At 46.0% G+C, this 14,475-nt stretch overlaps 1 protein-coding gene across 2 annotated transcripts in view; it reads right to left on the minus strand.

Annotated features, from left to right (window-relative positions):
* GNA15 (G protein subunit alpha 15) overlaps window positions 1-14,475 on the minus strand; it is a 33,733-nt gene that overhangs the window by 6,477 nt on the left and 12,781 nt on the right. For both annotated transcript variants that reach the window (XM_039319324.1, XM_039319325.1), the window contains exons 4-7: window positions 13,882-14,036; window positions 11,718-11,846; window positions 10,524-10,653; window positions 8,973-9,126 (exon numbers count right to left, since the gene is read on the minus strand). In XM_039319324.1, the coding sequence (XP_039175258.1) occupies window positions 8,973-9,126; window positions 10,524-10,653; window positions 11,718-11,846; window positions 13,882-14,036 (568 nt within the window). The remainder of the gene's footprint in view (window positions 1-8,972; window positions 9,127-10,523; window positions 10,654-11,717; window positions 11,847-13,881; window positions 14,037-14,475) is intronic.

Below are 14,475 nucleotides of genomic sequence, written 5' to 3' on the forward strand. Positions count from 1 at the left end.
GGCCGTTCATTTAGCGACTGTTCAAAGTTACAACAGCACAGAAAAAAGTGACTTTTCTGACCATTTTTCCCACTTGCCACCATCGCAGCATCCCTGTGGGTCACCTGATCAAAATTTGGACGCTTGGCAACCAAATCATATTTATGACGGTTGCAGTCACGTGATCCCCTTTTGCAATCTTCTGGCAAGCAAATTCAACAGGGAAGGAAGATTAGATGAACAAACTTGTTATTAACTTAAGGAACGCAGCGATTCACAGACAATAATAATAATGATAATGAAGTTGGAAGGAATCTTGGAGGTCATCTAATACAACCCCCTCCTCAGGCAGGAAACCCTACGCCATTTCAGACAAATGGCTGTCCAGTCTCTTCTTAAAAGCTTCCAGTGTTGGAGTATTCACCGCTTCTGGAGGCGGGTTGTTCCACTGGTTAATTGTTCTGTCAGGAAATTCCTCCTTAGTTCCAGGTTGCTTCTCTCTTTGGTTAGTTTCCATCGGTTGCTTCTTGTCCTGCCTTCATGCGCTTTGGAGAATAGCTTGACTCCCTCTTCTTTGGGGCAGCCCCTGAGATACTGGAAGACTGCTATCACGTCCCCCCTGGTCTTTCTCTTCATTAAACTAGACACACCCAATTCCAGCAACCGTTCCTTATATATTTTAGCCTCCAGTCCCCTTTGTTGCTCTTCTCTGCACTCTTTTTAGAGTCTCAACATCTTTTTTACATCGTGGTGACCAAAACTGGATGCAGTATTCCAAGTGTGGCCTTACCAAGGCATTGTAAAGTGGTATTAACACTTCATGTGATCTTGATTCTGTCCCTCTGTTAATGCAGCCTATCATTGTGTTGGCCTTTTTGGCAGCTGCAGCACATTGCTGGCTCATATTTAAATGATTGTCCACTAGGACTCCGAGATCCCTCCCACAGTGGCTACTATTGAGCCAGGCGCCCCCTATATGATACCAGTGCATTTAGTTTTTCTTGCCTAAATGTAGAACCTTATTTTTTTCACCATTTTCATTCGTTTAACAGCCATGCAAGAAAGTGGTAAAATTCACTGAATTTTTGCTTAGCCATGGCACTTTTGTGTTCAATTGTGGTCGTACATCGGAATCTACCTGCAACCACAGAGTTCTCTTTAGCAAGATTTGTTATTATGAAAGCTACAAGAACTCTCTCCTCTTTACAGACAATATTTCTCTCGGCCCAGGAGGAAGTGCCTCTCATTACGGCTAACAGGAAAAACAGTGGCCTGTTTACACCAACCTTACTTCAGTCTTTTATCAGTCTGGGAACCAACCAGGATAATATTGTTGTCTCCAATTGTGTTGACAGCTTTGGGTTTTGCCATGTTGAATCCACGCATGGTGCCCCCAACCTAGTGACACCTTTTTTAGAAGCTGACTTTCACGTTACAGGTAGCATGATTTGATTTACGACCACAACTCAGTCCAAAATCTCTGTTGCTAAGCAAGGTATTTATTGAGCTTTGTTCCATTTTACCATGTTTCTGGCCCCGGTTGTTAAGCGAATCACTGCGGCTGTTAAATTAGTCAAATGGTTGTTAAGTGAATCTGGCTTCCCCGTGACTTTGCTGGTCAGAAGGTCGTAAAAGGGGATCACGTGACCCCAGGACGCTGCAACTGTCATAAATACATGCCAGTTGCCAAGCATCTGAGTTGAAGTCCACCCTTCAGAAAGTTGCCAAGGGCTGGCTGAGGAATTCTGGGAGTTGAAGTCCACACATCATAAAGCTGCCATGAGGTGACTGAGGGATTCTGGGAGTTGAAGTCCACACATCATAAAGCTGCCATGAGGTGACTGAGGGATTCTGGGAGTTGAAGTCCACCATCATAAAGCTGCCATGGGGTATCTGAGGAATTCTGGGGGTTGAAGTCCACACATCATAAAACTGCCATGGGGTGACTGAGGGATTCTGAGAGGTGAAGTCTACACATCATAAAGCTGACAACGGCTGACTGAGGAATTCTGGGCGTTGAAGTCCACCCATCATAAAGCTGCCATGGGGTGACTGAGGAATTCTGGGAGTTGGAAGTCCATCTATCATAGAGTTGCCAAGGGTTGGCTGAGGAATTCCTTGCTAAGGTTGAAAAACACTGTCTTAAAGTGACAACAGCTTGAAGATGAAAGGTGTGCGTCAATTCTGAATAAAGGTGTGGCTGGCCAATATCAGTACAAAACCAACGTGTTTTGTTCATTCAAATGCTACAGGAAATTGCTCAGGGTTGGGCCCTATTTGCACCTTAACCACAGCCCCAGTGTGTCCGCTAAACATCCTTCGTTGGCTATAACCCCACAAAGTTGTTGAGGCATTGGAAAAAGTGCAAAGAGCAGCAACTAAGATGATTAAAGGCCTGGAGATTAAAAACATATGAAGAACGGCTGCAGGATTTACGTATGGCTAGTCTAGAGAAAAGAAGGACTAGGGGTGACATGATAGCAGTCTTCCAGTATCTCAGGGGTTGCCACAAAGAGGCAGTCAACTTATTCTCCAAAGCACCTGAAGGCAGGACAAGAAACAATGGATAGAAACTAATCAAGGAGAGAGGCAAGCTGGAATTAACAAAAAAAACCCATGTCCTGATAGTGAGAACAATTAATCAGTGAACAACTTGCCTCTAGAAGTTGTGGGTGCTCCATCACTGGAGGTTTTTAACAAGAGATTGAACAGCCACTTGTCTCAAATGGTATAGGGCAGTGGTTCTCAACCTTTCTAATGCCGCGACCCCATAATACAGTTCCCCATGTTGTGGTGACCCCGAACCACTTATACATCACTGGGTGCCAAGAGCATGGCCAAAGAAAAGGGGGGGGGGGGGAAATGGCGAACAGCCTTGTTTGGCGACCCCCATGAAATGGTCGTTCGACCCCAAATGGGGTCCCGACCCACAGGTTGAGAACCACTGGTATAGGGTCTGCTGCTTGAGTGGGGGGGTTGGACTAGAAGACCTCCAAGGTCCCATTCAGAATATGAATCTGAAAGTTGCCTTCATCGCCTCCCAGGCCAGGCATGAAATGGGTCTACTTCAGTGGTGGCGAACCTATGGCACGCGTGCCAGAGGCGGCACTCGGAGCTGTCTCTCTGGGCACATGCGCCATCGCTCCAGCTCCGCCTCCCCCACAGCCCCCTCCTCCCCAGCGGCCCCTGTGGAGGAGAGTCGCCCCCGGGCGCAGCCTGCACGAAGCAGCGCAGCCAAGGACATAGTCGGGCAGCAGGGACAAGACTCCGCCCTCGCGCCCCATAACGTGCAGATGATGCTGCGGGGTGTGGGCAGAGGGCATGGCTGTCATGGCGCCCACACTGTGGCGGACCATGGAGACGGTGCGTGGCTGGGCGGGCGGGACAGAGCAGGCAGGGCGGGAGGCAGACCGGGGGCGGGGAGTGGTTTTTGGGCACTCGGTTTCTAAAAGGTTCGCCATCACTGGTCTACTTGGTTCTTGGCTAGAGTGGCCTTAAAGATCCCTTTGCTTTGTAATCAAGGTCACTGGCATCTGCAATGCCAGTGAAGCTGCAAATGCACCCATTTCTTTGATGGGAAGACAGGAGACAAGTTGCAAGAGAAACAGCTGGAGAATGGGAATGGAGACAAATCAACTAACCACGGTAGCAATGCTGTCTGAGGGAAAATTTTTTCAAGCTTGCCCTAAAATTCCTGTGCCCATTTCAGCCCATATTTTTTTCTGAAGGGGTGCCTAACATTTACAGCTGCTGCAAATTATTATTTTTCCACTGCAACGCGTCTTTCCATCTTATTCTCGTGAATGTATGACTTAAGCAGACTGGTTGTTTTTTTTTTACTTCCTCTCTTTGGGATTGAGCAATTTACATGAGAAAATTTAAAGAAATCATATTTTGAAGGATGATAGGAACCTCATGAATTGGGTTCCAATAGAAGACAATATTTGTAGCTCAGATTTGAACTGTGGGGTCCTTGGTGCTCTCTTGAGCTTGGTAGTTTTCTTGCAGATGTTTCATTACCCTAACTAGGTAACATCAGTGGTGGGATTCAGCCAGTTTGCACCGGTTCAGCAGAACTGGTAGCTAAATTTTGCTGAGTTCGGAGAACCAACTTAATGCACACTGCTTTCGGAAGTCCCGTCTAGGCCTCGGAGGTTTGGAGGAGGCCTTCCAGGCCTAGAACAGCCTGCCAGAAGTGCATGGATGCCACTTCCAGAAGTCTGTTCTAGGCCTTGGAGGCCTGGAGAAGGCCTTCCAGGCCTAAAACGGCCCGCTGGAAATGTGTGGATGCCACTTCTGGAAGTCTGTTCTAGGCCTTGGAGGCCCAGGCCTGCACCCAATAAGAAAACCAGTTGTTTAGGTATTTGAATCCCACCACTGGGTAACAGCCTGCCACTTCCAGAAGTCTGTTCTAGGCCTTGGAGGCCCGGAGGACTTCCAGGCCTAGAACAGCCTGCCAGAAGTGCGTGGATGCCACTTCCAGAAGTCTGTTCTAGGCCTCGGAGGCCCAGGCCTGCATCCAATAAGAGAACTGTTTGTTTAGGTATTTGAATCCCACCACTGGGTAATATCATCAGTGCTAGAAGAGAGTGGGGTTTGTGGAGAGGAGGAGGAGAAGGAGGAGGAGGAGGAGGAAGAGGAGGAAAACTGAGGGGTCCTTGGTGTTTTCTGAAATCGGTGGTTTTATTACAGATGTTTTGTAACCAGACTAGGTAACATCATCAGTGCTACTAGGGGGTGGGGTATTGGGTTAAAAATGCAAGATTAGATCCTTTTTCATTCTAGCACATAAAGGTAGTCCTGGACTTATGACGCAATTGAGATCAAATTTCCATTGCTAAGCAGGGTGGCTGTTCAGCAAGTCCTACCTGGTTTTATGACTTTTTGCCACAGTTGTTAAGAGAATCACCCCCAATTGTTAACTGAATCACACAGTTGTTAAGCGAATGTGGTTTCCTCCATGGATTTTGCTTGTCGGGAGCCACCTGGGAAGGTCCCAAATGGCAATCACATGACCACGGGATGCTGCAACTGTTGGTTGCCAAGTGCCTGAATATTGATCACATGACTCTGGGGAATACCGCAATGGTCATAAACGTGAGGACCAGTCATAAGTCGCTTTTTTCCCATTCCATTGTAATTTTGAACAGTCACTAAACAAATGGTTGTTAGGCCAATCCCTTTTTGATTCTACTTGACTGACTGATTGATCCACCAATTATGCTTCATCAAATTGTCTTGAACTCCTAGCAAATGCTTACATAGATTCCACTAGACAGCGACATGAAGGCTTGCGATCTACCCTATTAATCAAACAGCAAACCTGACCTAAATTTATTAAGTTTAAATTCTAAGAAATAAAACTGGATTTACCTCCTTTTACAGGTAGCCCTCGACTTACAAATGCAATTGAGCCCCAGATTTCTGTTGTTAAGTGAGACAAACGTTGAGTTTTGCCCCATTTTTATAACATTACTTGCCATAGTTGTTAAGTGAATCACTGCAGTTATTAAGTTAGCAACCTGGTCATTAAATGAATCTGGCTTCCCCATTGACTTTGCTTGTCGGAAGGTCGCAAACGGGGATCACGTGACCCCCCTGGGACTCTGCAACAGTCATAAATGTGAGGCAGTTGCCAAGCGTCTGAATTCTGATCACGTCACCATGGTGCTGTAAAAGTTGTAACTGTGAAAAATGGTCCTAAGTCCCTTTTTTTCCAGTGCTGTTGTAACTTTGAACAGTCACTAAATGAGCTGTTGTAAGTCAAGGACTACCTCTCGCTAGATTTGTGATCTTAGATTTGAAAAGAAAATGACCCAGCAGGGGGCAGCACCTAATCCATCTTATGTGGCCCTAGAGCAGGGCTTTTCAACCTTTTTTCACCCATTGTACCACTTTTAGGATACGGCAACATCCGAGTACCACCAGTCGCCAAGCAAGGTGTCAAAAACCTGATGACCCAAAAAAAAAATAAAAAAAAGTGATGAAGTACAGGTAGTTCGCTTAATAACTGTTTGAAGTTACAATGGCACTGAAAAAAGTGTCCCCCAAGCCACAGCTGAGCAAGACACCTGCCTGCCCACCTGGAGGCGCTCTTCTTCCTGTCCGAGGTTTTCATTGTTGTGAGCATTTCTGTTGAGGATTGGCAGCGGGGATGGGGTGGGGGTTGGTTTTTGTCCCCCCCCCCCCAAGTCTGCTGGGTGATTGGAGCAGGTTTTGGTCACTTCACATGACCCTGGGACACTGTGACCGTCATAAATATGAATCAATTGCCAAGCATCTGAATGTAAATCACAAGACTCTGGAGAGGCTGCAACATTCCAGCTGATCGGCGCTTCTTCTGGGCTCAGCAAAAGCGCCAGGATCAGCGCCGAGCTCCAGCTGGAGCCTGGCGCTGATCCTGGTGCTTCTGCTGAGCCCTGACAGTCCCGAAAAAGCGCTGATCAGCTGGAAAACGGCACTGATCCTGGCGCTTCCGCTGAGCCCTGACGGCCCTGCAGCTCCAGCCATCTCTCGCTCAGGCTTGTGCGTTGCTGCCACTGGTTCAGCTCATTCTCCTCCCCCGCTATCACTTTTCTAGGATGGTCGCGTACCACCACCTGCCAGGTGCCAATGTAGCACAGGTGGTACCCGTACCACTGGTTGAAAAGCCCTGCCCTAGATTAGCTAAGCACAGGTAGACCTGGCTAGCCACTGGATGGAGCACCACAAGGAAATCACAAAACGTAGTCTGGACTGGGAATTTGGACATTGTGGGGGAAAGCTATGGCAATACATGCTTGCAATTTTTTCCTGAAAACTAAATGGATTTTTAGTAATGTTTTTGAGGGGGAAAAAGGATTTTACCTTTTAGATCAGGGGTGTCAAACTGCTGGCCCGTGGGCCGGTTGCATCAGGCAGAGACCACACCCACCCCAGCTCCGGCAATGTAAAAAAAGTTGCGATACATCGCAACACGTCACGTGACACGGCGGGTTTGACACCTGTGTTTTAGATAATAATAATAATAATAATAATAATAATAATAATAATAATAATAATAATAATAATAGTAGTAGTAGTATATCAGGAAGGCTTTAGTATATCAGGAAGGCTTATAGTATATCAGGAAGGCTTACTAACTACTGGAGAGACCAAACTGGCCTACAAGAAAGACCAAATGAAGAACAGAATAGAGGCATGGGAAGACAAAGCACTACATGGCCAATACATTAAAAAAAATAGCTGGGAAAACAGATAATAACAAGACCTGGCAATGGCTAAGAGCAGGAAAATTGAAGAAGGAGACCGAGGGACTAATTCTGGCTGCACAAGACCAAGCCTTAAGGACAAATGCATACAAAGTCAAAATTGAGAAGACAGCAACAGACAGTAAGTGCCGCCTATGCAAAGAAGCTGAAGAAACAGTGGACCACTTGGTAAGCTGTTGCAAGAAGATTGCACAAACTGATTACAAGCAGCGGCATGACAAAGTAGCAACAATGGTGCATTGGAAGATCTGCAAAAAATATCATTTGCCTGTAAGCAAAAACTGGTGGGATCATAAAATAGAGAAAGTCATAGAAAATGATAAAATTAACCTGCTCTGGGACTTCAGAATTCAAACAGACAAGCACCTGCAACATAACACCCCAGACTTAACAATTGTCGATAAGAAAGACAAAAAAGTCTGGATAGTGGACGTGGCAGTGCCTGGAGATAGCAGAATAGAAGAGAAAGAACTGGAGAAGATAACAAAATACAAAGACCTACAAATAGAAATAGAAAGACTGTGTCAAAAGCAAGCAAGGGTAGTACCAATAGTAATAGGCTCCTTGGGTGCAATCCCAAAACAACTGGAGCACCACTTGAACACCATTGGCATTGACAAATTCGCTATTAGTCAATTGCAAAAGGCAGCCTTATTAGGAACTGCTTCCATCCTGCGACGATATCTGTAATACCATCAAACATCCACATCTGCCTATCCCAGTCCTGGGTAAGGACTCGATAGGTAGACAAAATGCCAAATCCAGTCTGAACATCTGGCTGACTGTGCGATGATCGATAATAATAATAATAATAATAGTAAATTTGGAAGTGATCTTGGAGGTCATCTAGTCCAACCCCCTGCTCAGGCAGGAAACCCTATACCATCTCGGACAAATGGCTGTCCAGTCTCTTCTTTAAAGCTTCCAGTGTTGGAGCATTCACCGCTTCTGGAGGCAGGTTGTTCCACTAGTTAATTGTTTCACTGTCAGGAAGTTTCTCCTTAGTTCCAGGTTGCTTCTCACCTTGATGCGTTTCCATCCGTTGCTTCTTGTCCTGCCTTCAGGCGCTTTGGAGAATAGCTTGATTCCCGCTTCTTTGTCTCAAAAATCTTACTGCAGTTTGAAGCTTTAATAAGCACAATTTAAAGCTGCACTAATAGGCGGTTTCCAGAGATTCAAACCGGTTTTCCACCGAACAGCGTCTCTAATATGGATAATCCTCATTTTACAACCTTTAGCAACTATTTGAAGTTACAATGGCACTTTAAAAAGGGACTTACAACCGGTCCTGGTGCCTGTGACCACAGCAGTCACATGATCCAAATTTGGGCGTTTGGCAAACCAGCACGGATTGATGATGGTTGTGGCGTCCCGGAGTTATGTGGTCACCACTTACGCCCTTCCCATCCGGCTTCTGACAAGCAAAGTCAATGGAAGAAACAAATTCGCTTAACGGCATGATTCACTTAGCAAACTGCAGTGATTTGTTGAACTGCTACAAAAAAGGCTGTAAAATTGGGCCCAATTCACTTAATGACCAGTCCCATTTGCGATCGTAAGTTGAGGACCAACTGTAACTGAGGTAATGAAAGCGCACCTTTCCCAAAATTTAGGTGAGGGTTCAGATTAGGGAAGCAGGCCCCAGTTTGCACCAATTTGGCAATCCTTTTCTAAGAACGTGCCGCTTTGCAGACAGCCCCTCTCTAACCACTCCTCAACGCTGCCCAAAGCAGGAAACGTTACCTGGGAAAGTGGGGAAATAGGCATCCAGGTCCGAGGTGAGAATTTTCTCCTCCAGGATGTCCACTTTATTGAGGAAGAGAATAATCGAGGTGTTCCAGAACCACGGCAGCTCCAGAATTGTCCTGAAGAGATCTAAACTCTCCCTCATTCGGTTCTGATAGGAAAGAACAAAAAAAAATGGGGAAGCAAAGAAAGAAAACATACATAAAGCTACTGGCGCCATCAAGAACAAGGAGCAGACATTTGTTCCAAAGATGCTGCAGACATTGGTTTGCTCAGAGAGACAACCAAGAGACATTTCAGCTGAATCAGAAGGCCAGACAATATGCATAAATTTCGACAGAAGAGAATATTTGTAGTTTAGGGGTGAACTGTGGGGTGCTTGGCGCTCTCTGGGCTTGATGGCTTTCTTGCAGATGTTTCATGACCCAACTAGGTAACATTATCAATGTTACAAGGGAGTGAGGTTTGCAGAGTGAAGGAGAAGAAGGGAGGGAAACGGGAGGAGGAGGAGGAGGAGGAGGAGGAGGAGGAGGAGGAGGAGGAGGAGGAGGAGGAGGAGGAGGAGGAGGAGGAGGACGACGACGATAACAACAACAACAACAACGATTGTGTGGTCCTTGGAACTCTCTGAGCTTGGCTGTTCGTTTTCTTGCAGACATTTCACAACCAAACTAGGTAATAGCAGTGCTACCTTGATGAGTTTTGTGGAGCGGTGGAGAAGAAGGGGAGGAAAAGAGAATAGGAAGAGGCGGAGGACTGTGGGGTCCTTGGTGCTCTCTGAACTTTACCCAACTAGGTAACATCATCATTACCCAACTAGGTAACATCATCAGTGCTAGAAGGGAGTGGTATACTTGTATATAAACTGAGAGCTAGAAGACAGTTTACATACAAGTGCTTTGCTCTGGCTTACCACTGGCAGGCAAGTCACTTCTATACAACAGAGAGTAAACATCACTTCATTTTAGCACTGATGATGATGGGTAATGAAACATACGTAAGAAAACCATCAAGCTCAGAGAGCATCAAGGATCCCACAGTCCTCCTCCTCTTCCCTTTTCCTCCCCTTCTTTCCCAGCACTCCACAAAACTCACTCATATAAATTCACAATATATACAGTACATATATATACAGAAGGAGGGAGGGAGGGAGGGAGGGAGGGAAAGAGAGGGAGAGAGACAGATATATATATATATATATATATATATATATATATATATAGAGAGAGAGAGAGAGAGAGAGAGAGAGAGAGAGAGAGAGAGAGAGAGAGAGAGAGAATACACATACACATACAGACAGACACAATCCTCTCCTTTAATTGTCCCTCTATCCCAGGGGTAGGCAACCTTGGCTCTTTTATGACTTGTGGACTTCAACTCCCAGAATTCCTGAGCCGGCATGGCTAAGCATGGAAACCTCTCCCTTTCCCCTCAGCATGGCTGGCTCAGGAATTCTGGGAGTTGAAGCCCACAAGTCATAAAAGAGCCAAGGTTGCCTACCCCTGCAAGTCTATCCCCAAATATTCCTGTCTCAACACTGCTCCTTACTTCGCTATTATTCTCCTCCAGCGACTGATCATACTCGCTCAGTGATGCCAAATAGATCAAGGCAATCACATTTTCGAAACAGTGGATCCACTTCCGGCGTTCAGTTTTCTGCCCGCCAACATCAACGATCCTAAAAAAGGAGAGATGAAAAAAAAAATCTTTAGAAAAGACTGGACGGTCACTTGTCTGAAATAGTATAGGGCAGGGGTAGGCAACCTTGGCTCTTTTTATGACTCGTGGACTTCAACTCCCAGAATTCCTGAGCCAGCATGGCTCAGCTTGGAAACCTCTCCCTTTCCCCTCAGCATGGCTGGCTCAGGAATTCTGGGAGTTGAAGTCCACGAGTCATAAAAGAGCCCAGGTTGCCTACCTCTGGCCTATGCCTAGGCCGCTTTATGACTCGTGGACTTCAACTCCCAGAATTCCTGAGCCAGCATGGCTCAGCTTGGAAACCTCTCCATTTTCCCTCAGCATGGCTGGCTCAGGAATTCTGGGAGTTGAAGTCCACGAGTCATAAAAGAGCCAAGGTTGCCTACTTGTGGTATAGGGTCTCCTGTTTGAGCAGGGGGCTGGACTAGAAGACCTCCAAGGTCTCTTCCAGCTTTATTCTGAATTGATTAACTTATGATCACAATTGGGACCAAAATTTCCACTGCTAAGCAAGTTTGTTGTTAAGTGAGTCACACCCAATCTTATGACCCTTTTTCGCCATAGTTGTTAAGCAAATCACTGCAGTTGTTAAACGAATCATGTAGTCATTAACCAAATCCAAATTCTCCCATAAGTGCAAGGATCTCAGGGATGACATTGCAATACATTCCCTTCTCGCCAGAGGGGGGTATTTTCCTGTAGTTTGTGCTCATGTGTTGCTCTTACACAACAACAATCTCTCATACTATCACCAACCCTTTCAGAATGTTTAATCTCTCGATTCTGACAGGGCTGGGCAACTATGGCTCCCTGACGACCTGTGGACTTCAACTCCCAGAATTCCTGAGCCAGCATGGGGGAACTATGGCTCCTTCATGACTTGTGGACTTCAACTCCCAGAATTCCTGAGCCAGCATGGGGAACTATGGCTCCTTGACGACCTGTGGACTTCAACTCCCAGAATTCCTGATCCAGCAGTTGTCCACCCCTGATTATTTCCTTGTGAAACAAAAGTGCTTGGAGATGAATCCTTTTTCAGTTTACCTTAATGTCACCTTTTGCATTGAAAAGCAGTACTCATTAATGCCCGTCGTGGGCACACGCGTTCTCAAGATATCCTGGGCGCTTGGCATGTACCCTTCAGTAGCAATGCGGTCCAGGTTCGATAGGAAGCTGAAAAACAGAGAGACGCCTGTCACTCTGGGCAATGCACGGATGGAGTAACTCAAAATTAAGGCACACACCTCTCTGGTACAGTGCCTTTCATACTTGGCAACTTTGTAAGATAGGTGGACTTCAACTCCCAGAATTCCCCAGCCTGCATTTGTAGACCAGCTCCCAGAATTCCCCAGCCAACCTGAAATCTGGGGAAGTTGTGGCTGCTTCAGTGCTACTGGCCGCTGCTGTGCTGTTGTGGCTGCTATGCTATTGCTGTGGTAACATGATCTCTGTTTTCCACATTCTGTGACAGTTTCCAAGCCAGTCTAGTAATCCTTCACTCCTTCCCTCCACCCAGCAGCAGCTGCTTAATGCCTGGTGGGAAGGGAAGGGAAAGGAAAATTTCCAATGCTCCCTGCCAGATTCCCACAGGAAAAGTCAATGGGGAAGCCAGCAGGAAATCAAAAGTACCACTGCTATTTTCCCCACCTGTGGTCATTCTGTTTCTCTGTTTAGGTAAGCAAATATCTCTGAAGTGATGACACAACAGACAAAGGTTGTCTAGCTGGGTATATAAAGTGCAAAATACAGGTAGCCCTTGACTTATGACCAACTGGAACCAGGAATTTCCATTGCTAAGGAAAAGGTTGTTAAATGACTCATGCCCTACCTTACCATTTTTGCCGCAGTTCTTAAGCAAAGGACTGCAGTCGTTAAGTGAATCGTGCAGTCGTTAAGCAAATCCAGCTTCTCCCATTAGCTTTATCTGTCAGGAGCCAGCTGGGAAAGTCACAAAAGGGCGATCAATTGACGCTCCAGGACGCTGCAACCATCATAAATACATGCTGGGTGGCCAAGCACGCAAACTCTGATCACAAGATTGTGGGAATGCTATGACAATTGCAAGGTGCGAAGTTCGATTGCAAGTCATTTTTGTCAGTGCTGCTGTTACTTCAAACAGTTGCTAAACGAAAGTGGTAAGTCAAGGACTTAAAGGTGCTAAGGCTGAGAAAGACACTGATGTGGATGTTACATAAGCTAGGAGAGAGGGTTGAGCCTTGCAGCCGAGGGTCAGCCTACAAATGCAAAAAGGTTACAGGCAGTCCTCGACTTATGTTCACAACCGAGTCCAAAATTTATGTTAATAATAATAATAAAGTGGGAGGGGACCTTGGAGGTCATCTAGTCCAACCCCCTGCTCAGACAGGAAACCCTATACCATTTCAGACAAATGGCTGTCCAGTCTCTTCTTAAAAACTTCCAGTGTTGGAGCATTCACCGCTTCTGGAGGCAGGTTGTTCCACTGGTTAATTGTTCTAACTGTCAGGAAGCTTCTCCTTAGTTCTAGGTTGCTTCTCTCCTTGATTATTTTCCACCCGTTGCTTCTTGTCCTGCCTTCAGGCATTTTGGAGAATAGCTTGACTTCCTCTTCTTTGGGGCAGCCCCTGAGATATTGGAATACTGCTATCATGTCCCCCCTCGTCCTTCTCTTCATTAAACTACTATAGGGTCTCCTGCTTGAGCGGGAGGGGGGGGGGCTGGACTAGAAGACCTCCCAGGTCCCTTCCAGCTCTATTCTGATTCTGATTAGATATAGATGATAGATATATAGACGATAGACATAGATGATGGTAGAGATGATGATAGAGATAAAATATAGATGATAGATAGATGGTAGATAATAGATAGATAGATAGATAGATAGGTAGGTAGGTAGGTAGGTAGGTAGGTAGGTAGGTAGGTAGGTAGGTAGGTAGGTAGATAGATAGATAGATAGATAGATAGATAGATAGATAGATAGATAGATAGATAGATAGATAGATAGATAGATAGATGATATAGATCAGTGTTTCCCAAACTTGACAATTTTAAGGCATGTGGACTTCAACTCCCAGAATTCCACAGTCAGCGTTGCTGGCTGTGGAATTCTGGGAGTTGAAGTCCTCATGCCTTAAAATTGTCAAGTTTGGGAAACACTGATATAGATGATAGGTGATAGATATAAAATATAGATGATATAGATGATAGATACTAGATTAAAGGAACCCACTAGGACGTTGAATCGAGCAGGTGGAATTTGCTTCGCCTCTTATAACAGGACTTGATGCCAGCATCCTCCCAAAGGCCGCCGATGATCCGGGCGTGGTGGGGCTCCATGGAGACCACTGTATAGGCATCCACGTTCAGAAGCAGCCGGGCCTTTTGCTAGAGGCAGAAATGAGCGGAGCATAAAACGTTGGGGTAAGAAAATTCTATAGCAGGGGTGGGGAACTGTGGCCTCTTTATGACCTGTGGACTCCAACTCCCAGAATTCCCGAGCCAGCCATATGCCAATCAAGAAACTTTCCTATCCTCCAAGACAGAGGTGGGGAACTGTAGCCCTTTTATGACTTGTGGACTCCAACTCCCAGAATTTCTCAGCCAGCCATGCTGAGGGGAAAGGGAGAGGTTTCCAAGCTGAACCATTCTGGCTCAGGAATTCTGGGAGTTGAAGTCCACGAGTCATAAAGGGGCCCAGTTCCCCACTTCTGTTCTAGAGCAGGGGTCTTCAAACTGGGCCCTTTTATGATGTGTGGACTTCAACTCCCAGAATTCCTGGCTGAGGAATTCTGGGAGTTGAAGTCCACACGTCATAAAAGAGCCC

This window comes from Crotalus tigris, unplaced genomic scaffold, assembly GCF_016545835.1.
Source record: "Crotalus tigris isolate CLP2741 ecotype Arizona unplaced genomic scaffold, ASM1654583v1 scf7180000022970.308977840:1548163, whole genome shotgun sequence".
NCBI classification, from domain to species: domain Eukaryota; kingdom Metazoa; phylum Chordata; class Lepidosauria; order Squamata; family Viperidae; genus Crotalus; species Crotalus tigris.